The sequence below is a fragment of the Apteryx rowi genome, unplaced genomic scaffold (assembly GCF_003343035.1).
Source record: "Apteryx rowi isolate R43461 unplaced genomic scaffold, aptRow1 scaffold_22, whole genome shotgun sequence".
In the NCBI taxonomy this organism is placed as follows: Eukaryota; Metazoa; Chordata; class Aves; order Apterygiformes; family Apterygidae; genus Apteryx; species Apteryx rowi.
Genome location: NW_020448530.1, coordinates 4,914,449 through 4,931,924, shown reverse-complemented (window position 1 = coordinate 4,931,924; position 17,476 = coordinate 4,914,449). Strand labels below are relative to the sequence as shown.

Below are 17,476 nucleotides of genomic sequence, written 5' to 3'. Positions count from 1 at the left end.
TTTCCAATCTGCTTTCTAGGTATTTAAGCATCTATTCAATATTACTAAATATGATTCAACTACTTCTTTTTACATAAATTAGGCCCCTTTTATAGTTTAAGTAGCATTTAACAATGAAAAGAAAGTCCATGTTAAATCTTCAGCACTAGCTGAAAAAAGAGTAGGTCATACAACCCATCAGAAAAACACATACAAGTTACTATCTTTTCTTTCACGTCTGCAGCCTACACAGCTCTTAGATTTCATTATTTCACAAAATTCTATAGTATTAATTGTAAAATTATAATCATCTATGGAACTGGAGTGAACTACAGCAGTCATATTCAAAAAGCTGAAAATAAGTCAGATCTTTTAAAAAAAATTTCAACTGGAAGCATAAAAAGCTTGAATATGACTAACAGAGGGATACTATCACAGGGATTTCCAAGTTTGGATGGGCCACAGAAGTAAGGTAATTTTAATTAGCATGGAACTAGAAACACAGTGCAGACAAGACACAGGTACATTCTACTTTTAACTAAAAAAGATCAATCTTAACTTTTTTTGCCCCTTAGCACCTGAAATTTAATTCAACTACATGGACAAATGAAAAATTCTGTGCTTCGTCTTCCTTCGTTTTTTACATCAAACAGGTAACATCTGGGGAAAAAATACTTACTTTTGCCATGAAAACATAGCCTATGCTTTAGAAACAGAGAGCAGGATAGAAACAATTATTTTCTGTTTCATTCTTTTGTCACTTTGTAGGTAAGAGAGATACATTATAAAGTCTATCTTCTCATCTAGAGAGAAGTACTGTTACAGTAGTAGACTGTGACAGCAGTAGAGAAGGAAAATACCTTACAAAGTCAGCCAGCCAGCAGAAAATGGCTCTGTCAAGAGGCCCCAAACAGTAATATTCCTCTCTACTGCATTTTTAATTTTACAAGGAATCAGAAATTAGGACATGATGGAATGTTGTGAATAGGCTTCCTATTTTGCATTTACATTTGCATTTAATATAAAAAAAACCCTACCATCTAAAATATTTCTTCAGTTTCAGTGCACTAATTAAAAAGGAGACAAACTGTTGCTCTATTTAATAAAATTGTTTTATTATTTTTGGTACTCTTTGTAAGAAAGAGTAATAAAATGTGTGTAAGCGAGTTTTTTTGCAGGGTCAAATGAAGCAACTCCTGCCAAGCAGGACAAGTGAAAAAAGCCATCTCTTGTACACCTAAACTATACTTAATTTCTTTATTCCATTAAGGAAGCACACTAAAATTGTTTCAATTAACTTCAAAGGTTCAGAGAAATCATCTTACCATGTTTAATAAAGAGTGGACAGTCCCATAAAGCATTAAAGCCATGCTAAAATCAAAACAAACAAACTTAGGTGTCATAAAGAGGAGTTTACTCTAGAAGTACTCCTGAACTGCAAAAGTTCCATACTGTGATTTTATAAATATCAAATTACTTACCCCTTTCTGTGCCACACTAAAGAAGTTCCAGCCTCAACAAATGCACCAATACAGCTTACAACTTATGAGCTAGATAATCTCTCTTCAAAAGCAAAAAGGGATTGTAAAGGACAACAAAATAAAGAAAAAAATTTTATTTACAATCCAGTTATGTCAAAGACTGCTATCTCGGCCTTTTTGTTATTACAAATGAAGAATCCTAGACATAATAAAAATGTGCATATATAGATCTGCCACAAAACATTTATGCAAATAAATCAGTGAAAGTATGTGAACATAATCTGGCAACATTTTTTTTGGCACAGTTCCCACAGAAGTCACAGAGCTCTGCACCATTTAGGACACACATCTTGTAATATATCACCTTATTTACCACATCTTATGTTGCTTAATGTGGAAACTTTGATTTTTTTAGATTATAAAAGTAAAAACAAGCTTCAGCTTACCTCCATCAGAGACAGTTGCTGACTGCAATAAGAAAGAGAAAAGTAAGCGTTACTAAAGTTTCATGATAAGTATCAGAAATCTCTCAGCATCACACAATGTGTAAAGCGTCAATTAATTTTATCATCTCAATAGCGACAGATAATGTGAGAGAGAAAAACCTAAAGATACCAGCTGTTACTTTCTTACAAGTGCTTCCTCCTCACCACGAAATTCACCCCAGGCTTTTCGAGCAATGTGCTAGTCCCTCATCCCACAAACATCTACTGGACAAACTCCTTCCTGCTGTGAGTAGCCACACCGATTTTAACGGTCTTTAAAAGTGGCCTGCAAACACTTAAAATGAAAACAACACCTCATATACTTTATTTTGCTGCAATATATGGAGATATGTGGAAGTTTCTTCTTTTTTCAGACTGCAAATAAATCAAAATTAGAATTCAGATATGTTGTCAGTCAGAGGATTGCGAAAACTTCCCCTGCTGATGACTTCGGACTTCCGCAGAGCCAAGAGCATGTAAGAGTGTTTCCAATAAGCTGGGATGGAGGTAAGAACTCCTTGCCATTTCTGCTAGTCTTTACACCACGTTTTCAAGGACAATTAGACTTCTAGAGGAATGTGGACACTTCAGTGTTCATCTCCTCTAGCATTCTCACCTTTGCCTGCAAATTGCCTCAGGGCAGCAAATATTTCTGTCAAAAGAAGTAGGTGAACGTTTCCCAAACATGAACTCCAGAGTACTGATATTTGCCCTTCGATGCTCAGCTGAGCTTTTGCTGAGATCTGGACAGCTGATTTTTAGATTCAAATTTGTTCTGATTTTAACAACTATTAAAAATTACTGTTATTTTAATTTCGGCAATCTTTTCCTGGTCATTTAAGCTGTCCTTGAGCCTTTCATTGACTTCCTAAATAGATAAAAAGAAACTCTTATACTGCTCTTCAACTAAACTAGGCAAGAATGACAAATATATCCAAGACAGAAGATACACAGAAGAAGAAGAAAACCCTACATATACACACCCAAAAGAAAAGCCGTCTATCCATAGCTCGTCTGTATTTTTCAGCCTTGGCAACAAATATTCCCTTTCCCCCTCAAAATCCATAAAAACCTTTAGTAACCATAATAATTTCTTCTTTTCCTTTTCTTTCCTATTGTCTTTAACTGCAGAATTTTGCATTACTGTTAAGCATTATCTGAAGAACATCGCTGTGTTGTTATAAACTCTTGCATCATCATCAATCACATAATCAGCAGAGACTAGAGATCTAATTTTTAATATTAAATACAAGTATTCTGGAATTTTCAAAGTCTAATTAACCTCTATTGACATCATTCCTCTACTGCTAATTTAGATAAATACAAATGCATCCTTCATGGAAAACGTGTAGAAAAAGATGACATTTCTTGTGAAGCTACACAAGATGCTTCTGACTCTGTGAACTACAACAGTACAATTGAAATTGTATCTAGGCCTCACTTTTTATTAATAGCACTGTTTCAGGTATCAAAGTACTACTGTTTTGGGCACAGATCTTCAGTGAGATTTACCTATTCTACTTGCACCTATTCTACTTATATTTTGCAAGTAGGTGTAGCAAGCATGTTAGGTATTCAGAAGCTGTAATTTAATTCATGCTTGTAATTTAGAAAATGCATTTTACATTACTGAACATTTTTATAAATATGATTGCTTCTAATTTCTTATTCACATACTGTACAGTAAAGCTGATGAACACAATTTCAATGTCATTATTGGAAGAATGAAGAAAAGGATGACTCAAAATAAAGTAATAGCATCAGTTTACACACTAGACAAAATAATAAACAAGGTTGCAAAATATGCATATTTTAGGAATGGTCATTTAGTTTGGCAGCATGTGTGAATCTAAATTCAAACACCAAATATGATTCCCCTTCACGTGTCAAGTGAAATTAATAGGATTTGCATGATAGTAGAAAGAATATATACACTACTATTTTTGGTAACTGGAGGTTAACAATTGTAAAATAACGTTTGAAAGGAAAAACAGTATGATTTCATAATAAAGTTCAAACCTTACACTAAAACTACCACTTAAGTGCTACGGACAATGAAACACAGTTTTAACTCAATTAGCATAAGGTAAGGCAATCAGCTTTCTACACACCATAGGTTGGTTTTGTGTGTTTTGTTTATTTTAAAGGCTTTGGCTAATGTATGTTAGATAATGTATCATTATCTTAAAATCGCTCTAAGCAGCGCTTTTGGTAATTACTACATTTAAACGTACCAAAAAAAAAAAAAAAAGAAAAGCTGTACCTATTTAGATAAGAAAATCTGGTTTTCCAATGTCAACAACCTACTTCTATGTTATTAAGATATTTCAAATTTGCTCTTTGGTTTTGATATATTCCAAATACACAATACTTTTTTATATATAACAGTGCCACTAAAACTCCAGAGCACTTTTCTAGATCACAATAAAATTTATAACAAGAACATTTATTTTGTTTCACCTATGTAACCTAAACTACATTCACTAAATTTAACAAAACCAGCTGGAAGCTACAGCTGGTAATTATTACATAAGAATTTATAGTCATATGTTCAAAACATGTTTGTGAGTACTTAGAAATCTTAATATAAACCTGTCAGAAATTGCATACAGTCGACATTTAGACAAAGCATTTTCTCTTCTAAAGTGTTCACTTAAAACTTGTCTAGATTTGTCCACAGATGCAAGTTGCAAGACCAGATTTTTTTTAATTGTATGATGATCTCATTTTAAAAATTCATTATATGTTGGGGGCCGGTTTTCATTCTTCAGTGCTCACTCCTACCACCACTGAAGGCTCTTCAGGGCAAAATTTGATCAAGTGTACATATAAAGACTGATTATGTCATGAAAGTTAACATTTAACACATACCTATTAAGAAATACCTATTAGAAAACTTACCTGTTAAAAAACTATTAAGATTCAACAATTCATATATGTAGCCATTTCTGAAAGATGAGCAAGGATGGGGTAGGAACCTATGCCAGTTAGAGATAATGTGAAAGTAAATAAAGTATTTCATTCCAAATGACAGGACATATCTGTATTCATTTTGTGAATGTACACATGAGCTATCACTCAGAGATAAAATCAGAATTGTATTCAACCCTCAAATCTTTCACAACCAGATAAGAACTGAAATTAGTTCTTCAAATTAGCCTGACTTCCAAATTAACTTAGTAAAAAGCCCCTGGTATATGTCAGGAGTCTGACAGTAACAAATTACTAAAATAAAAAAAATAAATCCAGTTTAGGAAAACTAAAATGTCTTCCCATTATCTCTTCATGGGAACTCTGCTTGCTCATCCAGCTGGCTTGGCAACCAAGGTATACGCACATACTAAAGTTGGAGGATGCAACTCTTCCTTACATTTCAGGGCAAGATCTTGATCCCTGTGATCCAAGTGAGGAGGTTAGCGCCAGAGCCAGCAAGCTGAACAATAGCTTCCCAGTTTTCATGCTTCATTAAAAATGTCCTAGGCCCAAGGAAATAGGCAAATACTTCAACATAGATTGGATAGTAGTTCTGAGCAAGAGAGAACATGTAAAATTTCTCTTGGTATCATCTCCCTTTGCAAGGTAGAAAAGACAGACGGGCCCATGAGTTTTTTGATGCCGTGTTCATGATCTGCTTGCAATCCATCTAAAAGAGGATTCATTTAAAATAATTCACAGGAGAAGACTACTTTATGAGTATATGAACTTCTCATTCTGGAACAGAAATAGACAATGTAGAATCTGGTTACCAACAACAGAATAACCTAGGGAGAAAGGGCATAAAGGAGAATGCAATTCACAAGGTTGAAGTAGTGTAAAACATTTGTTTTCATTGTACATAACTTCTTAGACGTGTGCATCAGTGTGCACAAAACTAGTCTGAGACCATCTTTCAGTTGACAGAAACTGTCATTTATGAAAGCCACTTAGTTTCAGGGAATGCAAAAATGTTCTTTTAGATCGATCAGGTGTCAGGAAAGAGAATAAGCAACTATTGTCAAAATTTGCCATAAAACCATGATGCAGAGAAACAAAAAACACTGTAATTCATATCCCAGACACTACCCTGAGCCAAAAAATCCCTGTATGCAGACTGCCCAGGTAACAAAACACAGAAATGTCTTTTTTCCCCCCTAAAGATTTGCCATTCAAGTCATGCTGAAGTACACAAGAAGAAATGCAAAGATGGAGATACTGGGAGGGGTGACACATACTAGGAAATGCCAGGCCTGAGCAATAAAATGGAGCAACATGAAATCATCCATATTAATAGAATATGGGTGAGTGCCTTCCTGAAACAAAAAAGACAAACATTTCCAACTACTTCTGGGATGAGAAGGGATAAAACCTAAAACCAGAGTGAAAAAGTATTCCTCCCCTACCCTCACAATGACAAAAATCACAGACTAAACAGAAACATCTGTTTCTTTCCTGAGCATCAGGATCTGAATCAACAAAGATTCAGAGAAAAAGGGGTTAAAAATGACCTTTCTATGTGCCCTAGGCACTCTTTCTTCTAATATGGTCACCAACTTTTTGCTGCATCCAGAGAGTTCTCTGACTGCTGCCTTCAGATTTTGCTAGACTGACTTACTACAGTATTACACTGTCTAATATAATACACTATATAATATAATACACTATGTTACAAAAGCCCCTCTAATTAAGCCTTTAAGCTCAGAACAGCATTCCTTATCTAGCTACACCAATCTTCTAAACCAATTCTCTCATACGATTTAAATATACAAAATAAGTTTGGGAAAATTGTCATGCTCTTCCAGAGGCAGAACACTGAAGATTTAAATACCCACTACAAATAGCCACCTTTCAAACATTTTGTCACTTAGCTCCGAGAAAGCCTATCGCTCAGCAGACTGTCTGCTTGCATCTAGCTTTGCTCAAACTTCTCATTAAACCAGCTGAAGCAACTTCTCCTTTTGCCAGGGTATGAAATATAGGCAGGTCTCTAGATATTCAGTCACACTGCTCTAGGACTTGCACTGCATACATGTATTTTTGTCCTTGTAAATGCATTTGAGTGTTAACAGCATTGTACAAATGCCATGAACACCCATGATCTCTTGGAGGGGGGTTACGTCTCACAATATGATAAACATTGTTCTAACATTTGAAATCAAAATTAAAGCTAGATTACTTGCAAATTTCTACTAGACCTTCCTTCCAGTAAGTCMTCTCAAATATATTTATCACTTCAATATTAGTGTGTAGTTAAAATTCTAAACCATTAAATTAATTGCAGTAATATTTTAATGAAAAGGATTCCCTCTTACAATGCCACTTAAAGGAGAACTATTATATAATTTGTCTTTTCGATTCTCTGCCAAAGAAGTGCATTTATAGTTAATACAGAAGTATTACAGATATAAGAATTCCCAAGGAAAAGAAATATACTACAACTACTGTACAATAATTTCATTGAATATTTTTTCTCTGAAGGTCAATTATTTGTCAATCATTTTAATCTGTAAAAGCAACATATGAACAATAAGTTATGTGACATTTGGAATTCCTTTAAGAAATAAATGTTCAACTTTTTATACCAAACAAACCCAATCTTATCACATTTAAACACAGTGGCTTAAGTGTCAAGTCCACCCTTAAAATTATTTTGATAAGGGTATATACAAAAATATATGCAGTTTTACCTACAGATATAATATTGATATAATGGTACAAAAAGACATACACAAAATACTTTGTACAGACTTAAAAATACACAGATTATAAACCTACTGATTTTTTAGCTTTATATATATTGGACACAGTTTACAAATACATCCCAAAAATCTGAATGTTAGTTGGTACAATAAGGTTGTCTCCCTTTATTCTTCCACGATAATAAAACCAAATGTTTGCATTTACAAAGGAATTTTAACTCAAATTCTTTAAAGTAAAAGAGCTTGAAAGCTAAGCAAAAAGCTTTCTGAAGCTGATAATATTCTTCTCTAATTCCTTGCCAGTAACAATACTCTCTTCTAATTTCTCACTGCAACGATGTCTTGCCTTAGCTAAATATAATTCATATCACTTACCCGCTCTTCATAAGAAACAGCAGTTATTTTTCCTAACAGTACTCTTCCTAAATTCATCTTCACTTAATATGGAAAACACATTTCCTTAACACATCAGCTTCTCAAAGATTAAACTAAAAAATTCAACCCTATTCCATGCCTGTACATGCCAGTAAAGTTTAAAGGCATTTCGTATGAAGTTCTATTTTACTCCCTTTATGTTACCCATAGCAACAGGCCAATGCAGGAAGCTGTGGTTCGTCAGGGATTCAGATTAGATCTCAATTATCTCTCACCAGAAAAGCTAGATCATTTTGTATAAATCACGCTGATTGTATTTTAAAACATTTCCTATAACAACTCAGGAAAATAAAATGAAGTTGAATTGTGTGATAGTCCTRTATTCAATAAAACAGATTCCCACGACAGTTTTCAGCAAAACATTAGCTAATCACCCTAACATTAGTTTTAGAAACATTTACACAGTAAACCACTATTTTCAGAGGTTTACATAATGCAAGCCAGAATAAAGAAAGACCTCAAATGGTCTATTTTGCTTAACTTTTCAGTGATTAACACTGTAAACTGCATGTAAAAATCTGCAGTACAGGGAAACTTGGTATATTTGGTTCAACCTAGAAGTAATCCATTGTCATTTGAGACAAAATTCTGCTTTCAGGAATTAAGTGATACTCTGCCCTTCCTTCCTCACTGCTCAGGCCTGTGCTTCCCTGTGGATAGCTCTGGAGCAATAGAGAGCAAAATCAGCTACCTGTAATGTAAGAGACATTAACTTGCCCATTAGAGCAGTGTCTTCAAGAGACTGTATCTGGGAAGTAGAGAATCATTAATTTCTGTTTTTGGGTTTTTTTTTTTTTTTTTGAAGCAATCGGAATACAAGTTTCTGCTAAAATTAAATACCAGAGTTAAAACTGAAGAATGATTAGGGGGCATTTTTATGCTAGTGGTGTCCTTAAATCCAAGGTGGATTCACTAGAAGTGGTTTAGAAAAGAATAATCTTCTTCCTTCTTCAATGTAGCAGGTGCAATCCCCCACATACAGACAGTTCCTGGATTGTGCCCCTAATATAAAAACAACCCTATGAAGCAGGCAAATATTACTCTGAACTTATAGAGAGAGAAACTGAGGCAAAAAGCAGAGCCCTTTTTCAAGCTCTCACAGCAAGACTAGCTTGCAAAAGACAATCCAAGTCTGCAGATGCTCCTATTTTAGCATTTAGGATGAACAGTCTTGATTAACAGAACAATTCAGTCTTCTGGGTTTAATTTAGAGTGATCAGAGAAGAAATTTTAAGCTAATCACAGATGAAAATGGAGGCACTATGCTTTATCAAGCACTCCAGAGACACAGGCAAACTGCTACAATGGACAAAATCCATTTTGTGATGCATTCTTAGTTTGGATAGGCACACCAGTGCACTTCACAGTGTTGTCTTTTACAAGTGTTTAATACCACAAAGAAGTGTAATGAAAGCAAATGAGYAGGCAGACAGAAGGAATGTGTTTCACAAATTACATCCTCCATTATTTTAGGACTAAAGAAACAAATCCCTGTGATATTTGTGCATAACAACAGTTTTGTCACGTGTGGCTAAGTATTAAAAATTTACAATTTTTAAAGAAAAAAATGCCACTAACAGAGATATTTAAATGCTGCATATTGCCTGACACTAGACCAGGTGGGCTGGGGAAAGTATTTGCATTGTCAGTCCCTCAAACAACCACAGAGCAGCCCTGTTACAAACACACAGGTGATCAGGTGCACAATAATCACTACATCTCATAAATAAAAAGCACAAGTAGATCAGAGACATCCTAGAGAACTTTCCTGTGAACGCCCCTACAGGGGAACACAAAAAAGGACTTTTAACCATAGCGCTTGCTGTACGATAGACCTAAGTCCTCTAGGAATCTACTTGAAAGACCAACTGTACTAACACAGTTTTAACAGGTGTGGTTTTTACCCACAAGAACATGAGAATGACTAGAAAAGAAACATGCTACTGGATGTAGCTGCAAGACCAGCACTTCACTAGGGCAACTGTATTGGAACATTATTAGGAACACTGTGTGTGGCAATGTTTTATACATTCAAGGCATTCATACTTGGTGTTATAAACCTAATAATCCTGTAGTTTAAACAGACCATTAGGTTAGCTGATTCTATTTCATCCAACGGAGCACTGCATATCCACATTTTTTCCATACAGTGACTTTAGTAGCACTGAAAATAAGCCCCACCAATTAGACAATACCTGTTAATGGTAATGGCTATAAAAAGTCACCTGACTCTGAATCCCCTTGTAAAAATTATTTCTCCTCTATTTTTTCATAGGTTAATTCAGCAGCTTCCACGTTCAAAATCTTGTGATTTTGTGTATCAAATTCATATTTGTAAACCAGTCAGGCCAGTCAAAGTTCAAAGGTCAGAAGCAGAAGGATCCAGTCCCTTTCACAGTCTGAAGAACATCAATTTGCAAAGCTATTAACAGAAAGTGTTAAAATACGACACAACAGCTTCAAAACACTTATTCAGATATACCAAAGAAGGCATTTGTAAACCCACATCCATCTGCTTAGAAGCTAAACTGTGGGAAGGGGTAGAGACCCCAGATATTGCTGATCTGTTTTTCTCTTCTACCTCCTCTCCACTTCCTGCTCCTATCCTCTTTTGTACAGTTGTTTGCAGAAAAGAAAAAGCTCAAGAGAAAGACAGAATAACAGGAAGCCTGGGTAAGTTTTCACTTGTCACAAGATGAATAGAATTGAATATATTCTTGACTCCTAAAGGAAGAAAATGCATACAAAAAATGCCAGGCAACTAGAAAGAGACAAACCTCTGGATCAGCTCTTAGTAACACAAATTCCTGAAGTAAATTTGGCATTGGCAGAATGCACTAACAACTCTGCCAGAAAGCTTAATCTCATCAATATCAAGTATTTCTTTTTTTATTTCATGTCAAAGAAAGAAACAACTACTTGCATGAAAATCAGAATAAAACAATTTGTTAAGAATACTATTTAGCTCAGTGACTCTAGTTACTAAAATAAAAGGCAAAAGAATCAAAGTCTACATACAAATTAAGAAAACATTTAAATAAAACAGAATGATTTTTATTTCTAATTCTCTAAATTTTCTGTTAGCTCTCCAGATGTGCTTTTGTCAAGGATTTGTCAGCTCTTCAACAGCAAACAGACGGCAACGTGCTACTGATTAAAAGAGAGAAGATTCTCAGGTTCGCAACACTGCGGTTTCCCTCTATCAGCTTTCAAGATAAAAGTCCTTCCTATTCCAAGGTGATCTTAACAAAAATATCTTTTAAGCTAAGCTATTTGGAATTTGCTCAGTTAAAAATAACTGAAATGCAAGCCGTCTTTTTAAATATTAAGACTTCCAATACAATCAAGTCAGCCAAGAAACTGGATGCAAACGGCTGCTAAGAGTGCCCCCTGCTGTCTCCCTAAAACTCGAAGGCTTCGATTTTTAGAGGATTAAGGTTCAGGAGGATTTGCCACCCAGAAATCTACTCTAAAAACAAATATTTAGTTCTGAAAGCCATATTTTAAACACTGAAAAAGACTTCTGTAGTCTGATTGTAAACTGATTATAAAAGAATATACTTCTTTCAAAAATCTTTTCCGGAAAAGGAAACATCACTATTTTTCTTGTTCTGTTGATCAACATTTTAAGACATATGAATTCCTTCCACTAATAAAAACATGCATCAACAGCATGCATAACTTGGCCACCCAGATGGAAGATGACTTGCAGCCCAATAATAAATTAAAATTAAACTACTTATTAAGGAGGATATGATTAAGAGACAGATCACTCGCATGCATTAAGCCGCTTCTGAATTCCCTACTACTGCAGTGGAGCTTCCAAGAGTCAATAGATTTTGGGGGAATCAATATAAAGCGGAACATGAAAACTATTTCTTTTTAAATAAAAACTGCACATATAGCTTTTTAACTTTTTAAGTCTCACAAGTCTGTTTTTTCCCTTTTCATTCTAAAAACACACATCAATTTTGCTGACATACTTTGAGCACTAAAGAGAATGACACTTTGCGATATATGTAGATACATATACATACATCTTTTAAGATATATGTATATAAAGAATAAGACTGTGTCAAAATTTGATAATACAGCTAGGATCTTTACTTACAAAATGTGTGTTTTCTGAGCAACAAGAAATTAAAACAGGTCTGAAATCTTAATATCCCAGAAATTCTGTATTCTATATAGAAGTATGCTTATTTTAATAACTCATACCATCTGGATTTTGTTTCATTGGATAAAAATCCAGATGGAAGAAGAATCGCTTTAGCTGTACACCTTAAAAGAAACACTGTGACAACTGGAAGATAACTTATAACTTTAGCATGACATTCTTGCTTTATGGAAACATATGTACAAGCATAATGAAAATTAAGTGACTTTTTATAAAAAAGTTGATTAAAGAAATATTGTTGTATTTACTATACTCCCTCAACATTTTAAAAACAATATAATGCAAAAGATATATTAAAAATTTGGCTATAAAAATCACATATTCTTAACTTCATAATAGAGCTTATATAGAAAGTCAACTTAAATACTTATACTTACGAACTTTGTCTCTTTAAAAACTCATTGAATCCTTAGAAGCACTAGTTATATTTCATTGCGAGAAGATTTCTTAGCTCGGAAGACTAGTCATTAAACCATATTCCTGTTTTCTGTTCACTTTAGACAAACAAAAATTTATACTTACAGACACTTGACTATCAGTAAAAGTTTTCTCCATGTATAAATAGTTTAATAGCTCATTGTTAAGAAACAGTCCCTTCAACTTTATTATCAAGGTCTTTCTGAACACATATTTACTTCTTCAGAGTCCAGTAAAAAAATGAAGCTTCTCTGTCGGTTGCCCTATCAACACCTCTCCCATTCTCCTCCCTCCCCAGCACATTCTCCGCCCTCAATACTGGTTCTATATCTTCTCATCAAAAGGAACAGGCAGCTTTTAAAATGTTGTTTAGGCAGGTCCTGCGTAACAATGCAGCTTTTGTAAAGACAACAACATGCTGCTGAGGAATCTGCTAATGTATAAAGCATTCAGTAAAGGCCTAGAGGACTCTGCCTTAAACATTTGTCCAAACTTGTTTAAGCATTGAGTCAACATCATTTTCTCCTCCAAAGTATTTTCATTTTTAATACATTCCTCTTCGATGAATATATTATCTGAATGATCTTGGTCATCAATCCCTATTAAAAATACTTAAAATATAACCTAAAATTACCTTTTTTTTCCCYTTTTTTTTTTTTTTTAAAGGATGGTTAAAACTAGTAAGACTCGGCAGAATTTTCTTTCAGTTTCTGGCATGTAGGTGCATGTCTCAGTATGATTACAATCACACGTATGCAGATTATGCAATCTATTTCATCCTACCCAAATGCTCCATGTTCTTTTGAGTAAGCGAAGCTTTGGCATTTACTAGGATCTTGTTCCAGGTGAAACATGATTCTTGTCATTTTTGACACCACACCTACTCTCCAGACAGATCAGCAGGATCTCTGTATTTTCAGAAAGAACTGCATATGCTTTCTGGCCAACTAAGTTTAAATACTATCATTTTGCAGGTCTTTGGTCTAGAGGGCAGGAAACAGGGGAGGGGATTTTTATTATATAGTTTTTAAGTATCAGAAAAAGAGATTAAATGTTTTGAGGATTTAACGTTTTGAGGAATAATGATGCTCATCTAGTAGAAGCTCCACAGGTAGCTCCCCCTTTTCTAAAAAAAAAATCTCACCAGATTGATAAATCCATGAGGATTTATCCCATGGATCCCAGCCAAAATCCCAACAGTTTAAGCATGGAACACAGGGTCAGACTCAATCAGAGCCTATAGTGCTACCATTTGTGCCGCATCTATTCTGTGACTATATTCTAGAAATACCAATCCAGCCCATTCAGTAAGGCTTTAATTCATTTCCTAACATTAGCCAGGTCTCGCAGAGAAACAAATGATTCCTCACTCACATTAGCATGTGACGTGACAAATAGACATATCAGGTAACAGAAACAGAAACAGGAGAGGAGGAACAGAGACGCATGAAAAAAAAACAGTCACCAGTTCCTCATCCCCACCCTGGAATTACATGAGCAATCTATTTTGCAGCAGAAGATCTAACCAGTAAACATGTAGGTGCCGTCTCCCCCAGAAAGTAGATACTCCAGACTGTCGTAGCAGAAGCAGTATACGCTCCCCAGAGCCCCCTTTAAAAAAGCCCCCTTTACATTGGCCTTAGGAGGAACTGTGTCAGTAAGCCCTTATTTTGCAAACAAAAAATGAGTTGCATGCAAAGAGGAAGTATAAGAAAGACCATGGGAAAAAGATTAATGATCACAAGCAATAAAGCAAAAGTAATGAAAGTAGAAGGTAAAGGTCAAGTAAATGAGAAAAAGAAGGGGGGGAAAGAAAACACAAGTTAAATATACAATCAAGTAAAAAGTATGTGGGGATGTGACATTAAAAATTAATAGGAGAAGTTAGAACAGACAATGACACAGGAAAAATTAAAAGGTAAGCAAGAGTTAAAAACAAGAAATAGTAAATACCTTTCAGGCAAGATTTAAAATGAAAAAAAAAAAAAAAAACCAGCTTAGTGAATATGAGGTTATATTGCATAGTTCAAATGGTCCCACCTCAAGAAACCACTTAATCATGGACTTAAGCCCACTTCTGTTGAGGAGAATATTTTAGAATACGCTAAGATAATAGATATCCATGAATTTTAAACTCACATGCTGGTAGAAGGAGAAAACTCTCCCTTTTGACAAATATGACATCAGCACTAGTAGGGTAAATTATCCTGCACCAAGACAAAAGTGCGACTGAGTGCTGCATGGCACTCTCTTCCTTAGGTAGGAATTGGATGCCACTGCTAATAAAGCCGGGAGTAAGRGCGTGCTAAACAATTTTTACATCAATTGAAAGGCAGCCCAGCTTCCTGTGCCTAGAATACAATCCATAATCCCACAGCCCTAGTAAAGAAAAGCAATGTCCATGCTTGAGTCTAAGATTATAAGAATGGCCACATCAGTTCAAAAAAGGGTTTGTCAAACCCAATATTCCCTTTCCAGTTGTGRCCACGCATGGACATCTAGTGAAGAATAGTAGGGGGCAACGCATGGGATATTTACCTTGTTATACTCTCCCAGGCTCCAGATATTTTTAGTGCAGGAGATTTCCTAAACATGGCACGGTTTGTCTCTTCAGCTCTCTTTTCCAAACTCATGACCATTTTCCCCCTGAAGACATGCAGATTTCTTGCATCCACAGCACTCTGTGTCCTTTCATTTATTTTGCTCCTGGCTCCAACTACCTTCATTTAATGGTGCCTACTTCTTGACCCAAAAGAGAGTGAGCAGTCAATCCCAGCCACTTTTTCTATACCACTCATGATTTTGTACTCTTTTCACCCCTTCATAAACCTTTTCTACTTCTAATATATCCTAGTACATTTTTGAAATAAAGGGACCAGAACACAGCATTCAAGGTGTGTGCAAATCACAGATTTATACAGTGGAATCATTATGGTTTTTTTTTTTTCCTCTATTCCTTCTCTAATAATTTGTAACATATGATTTTCTGTTTCATTGCTACTGTACTGAGCTGATGTTTTCATGCAACTGTCCTTTATAACTCAAAGGCCTCACTTCTGAGAGGAAACAGTCAGCTCAGAGACATATATATCATTTTATATACGAAACTAGGACTGTTTTGCCCCATTTGCACCACGTTACATTTATCTACATACATTTTCACCTGCCAGTTCATTGTCCAGCCATTCAGTCTCATAAAAGCAGTCTGCTCTCATCTTCAGAGACTGTTATCCTTATTACCTTGAATAACTTCACCTCACTGCTCACCTTCCTGGAAGGAGCCTTAAAAAATAGAAACTGAAGCAAGTTCCAGTCTTAAGCAGCAACTAATTCTGGGTTTCAATAGTAGGCCCCAGTGCCATAAGTTATTATTCTGCCTTAATGTCAGGAGGTTAAAGTGCCTCACATGAATTAGACCCACAAGAGTGAAGAGTTTCAGTTCCTAGACAGCAAGTCCTATTCACCCAGAATACTAGATACCGAAGGTTATGGAGAAGGATAACCCTGAGAAGTTGCCCACCTCGTAARAGTCATGATCCTGCGAGTACTGACCATTGCCACTACCCAAAGAAACCGGAACCAAAGGGATGGAGCCAAAAACAAGGTTTGGTATCTTTATGCTGTGGCAAAACTGAAGGATACAACCTCTCTGTAACTTCAGCTAGTTACCTTAACTTGTTCACCCAGGCGGATCCTTTCAGTTCCACAGATGTGATGGCATCAGAGATGCTGACAGCTTATGAATTGACTGATGTCCATTTTATCACAAGCCTCACGAATGGCTATACTGGCTATTGGCACAAAGAAAGGTCTGCTGCCTGAATATTTAAGCAGGATACGAGTTCTTGGCTAGTCTCTGAAAGTATCTACTGTGCCTCTGCTTGTGTTAGAGAGCCGAGCCCAGAGGCAATAAGGCTTAGACAGTATTTGAGTGGCAGGGTCAGACAATGTACTTGCTTCCTCAGGGAGAAAATTCTGCCTACAGTGCCAGCTGTCTTCACACATATGGGCACAGAATTCCCTGTGGAGTCCACTCTAGGCAACGCTGTTGGTCTCTCTTCAGGCACCAAAGTATGAGATGAACAGCAGCACATCACAGAGAATGCAGACACAAGATCCAGGTCTCAGCGCAGTCTCTGACTACTCAGTGTTTACCTGCAAATCATGGCAAATTTCTCCAGAATCTGCAATAAAGAAAATATCTCAAAAGCAGTAGAAGAGAATAAACAGTAAAATTTGCCAAAGTCCGGTCGCTTTACCAATTGCAGTAACAGAAAACAAATGCTGTTATTCTCAGTGTCCGGAAAATCACAGTGTAACATTCTGGAAAGTATCTAGAAATAAAGATCTCCAATTCACAAGAAACAAGAGCTTATACACAACTGAGCTCATATGTTGACCAAGCCACCTTTGTCAGATACTTTATAAAACAGAGTGAAATGCATAAGAACTTTCTGTAATAAATTTTATAACCGTAAGAAAAACTCTGATAGCATATGTTGGTACAGTCTTTTAAAAATTATGTTACAGTGAAAAATAGCAGCAAAGGCTTACATACTAATGCCAATGCACAATCTGCAGAAAAATACATAAATGTATAATGCTAGCATTATGTTGTCCTTCTCTATGGAGTAACAATGGATGGAACTAAAGTACCTGATAAAAAGACTGCACACACTAAASTTAAATCCTCCAGAGAACACTGAAAAGATTTTGAAATTCTAAACTGAGCAAGGCAATCTAGAGAACCAACTGTGGAAAAATGATGTTCTTGGAAAGCTTTAAGACACACTGAGAATGATGTCAGCAAAGCAAATCCTAAGGGAT

The 17,476-nt window shown here is 35.6% G+C and overlaps 1 protein-coding gene across 5 annotated transcripts in view; it reads right to left on the bottom strand.

Moving 5' to 3' along the window:
- Positions 1–17,476, bottom strand: part of RGS12 (regulator of G protein signaling 12) — a 91,856-nt gene that overhangs the window by 41,720 nt on the left and 32,660 nt on the right. For all 5 annotated transcript variants that reach the window (XR_003253307.1, XM_026064606.1, XM_026064603.1 and 2 more), the window contains exon 4: positions 1,907–1,928. Coding sequence is in view for 4 of the 5 variants with exons in the window: in XM_026064606.1 (XP_025920391.1) it covers positions 1,907–1,928 (22 nt within the window). In the remaining variant the exon portion in view is untranslated. The remainder of the gene's footprint in view (positions 1–1,906; positions 1,929–17,476) is intronic.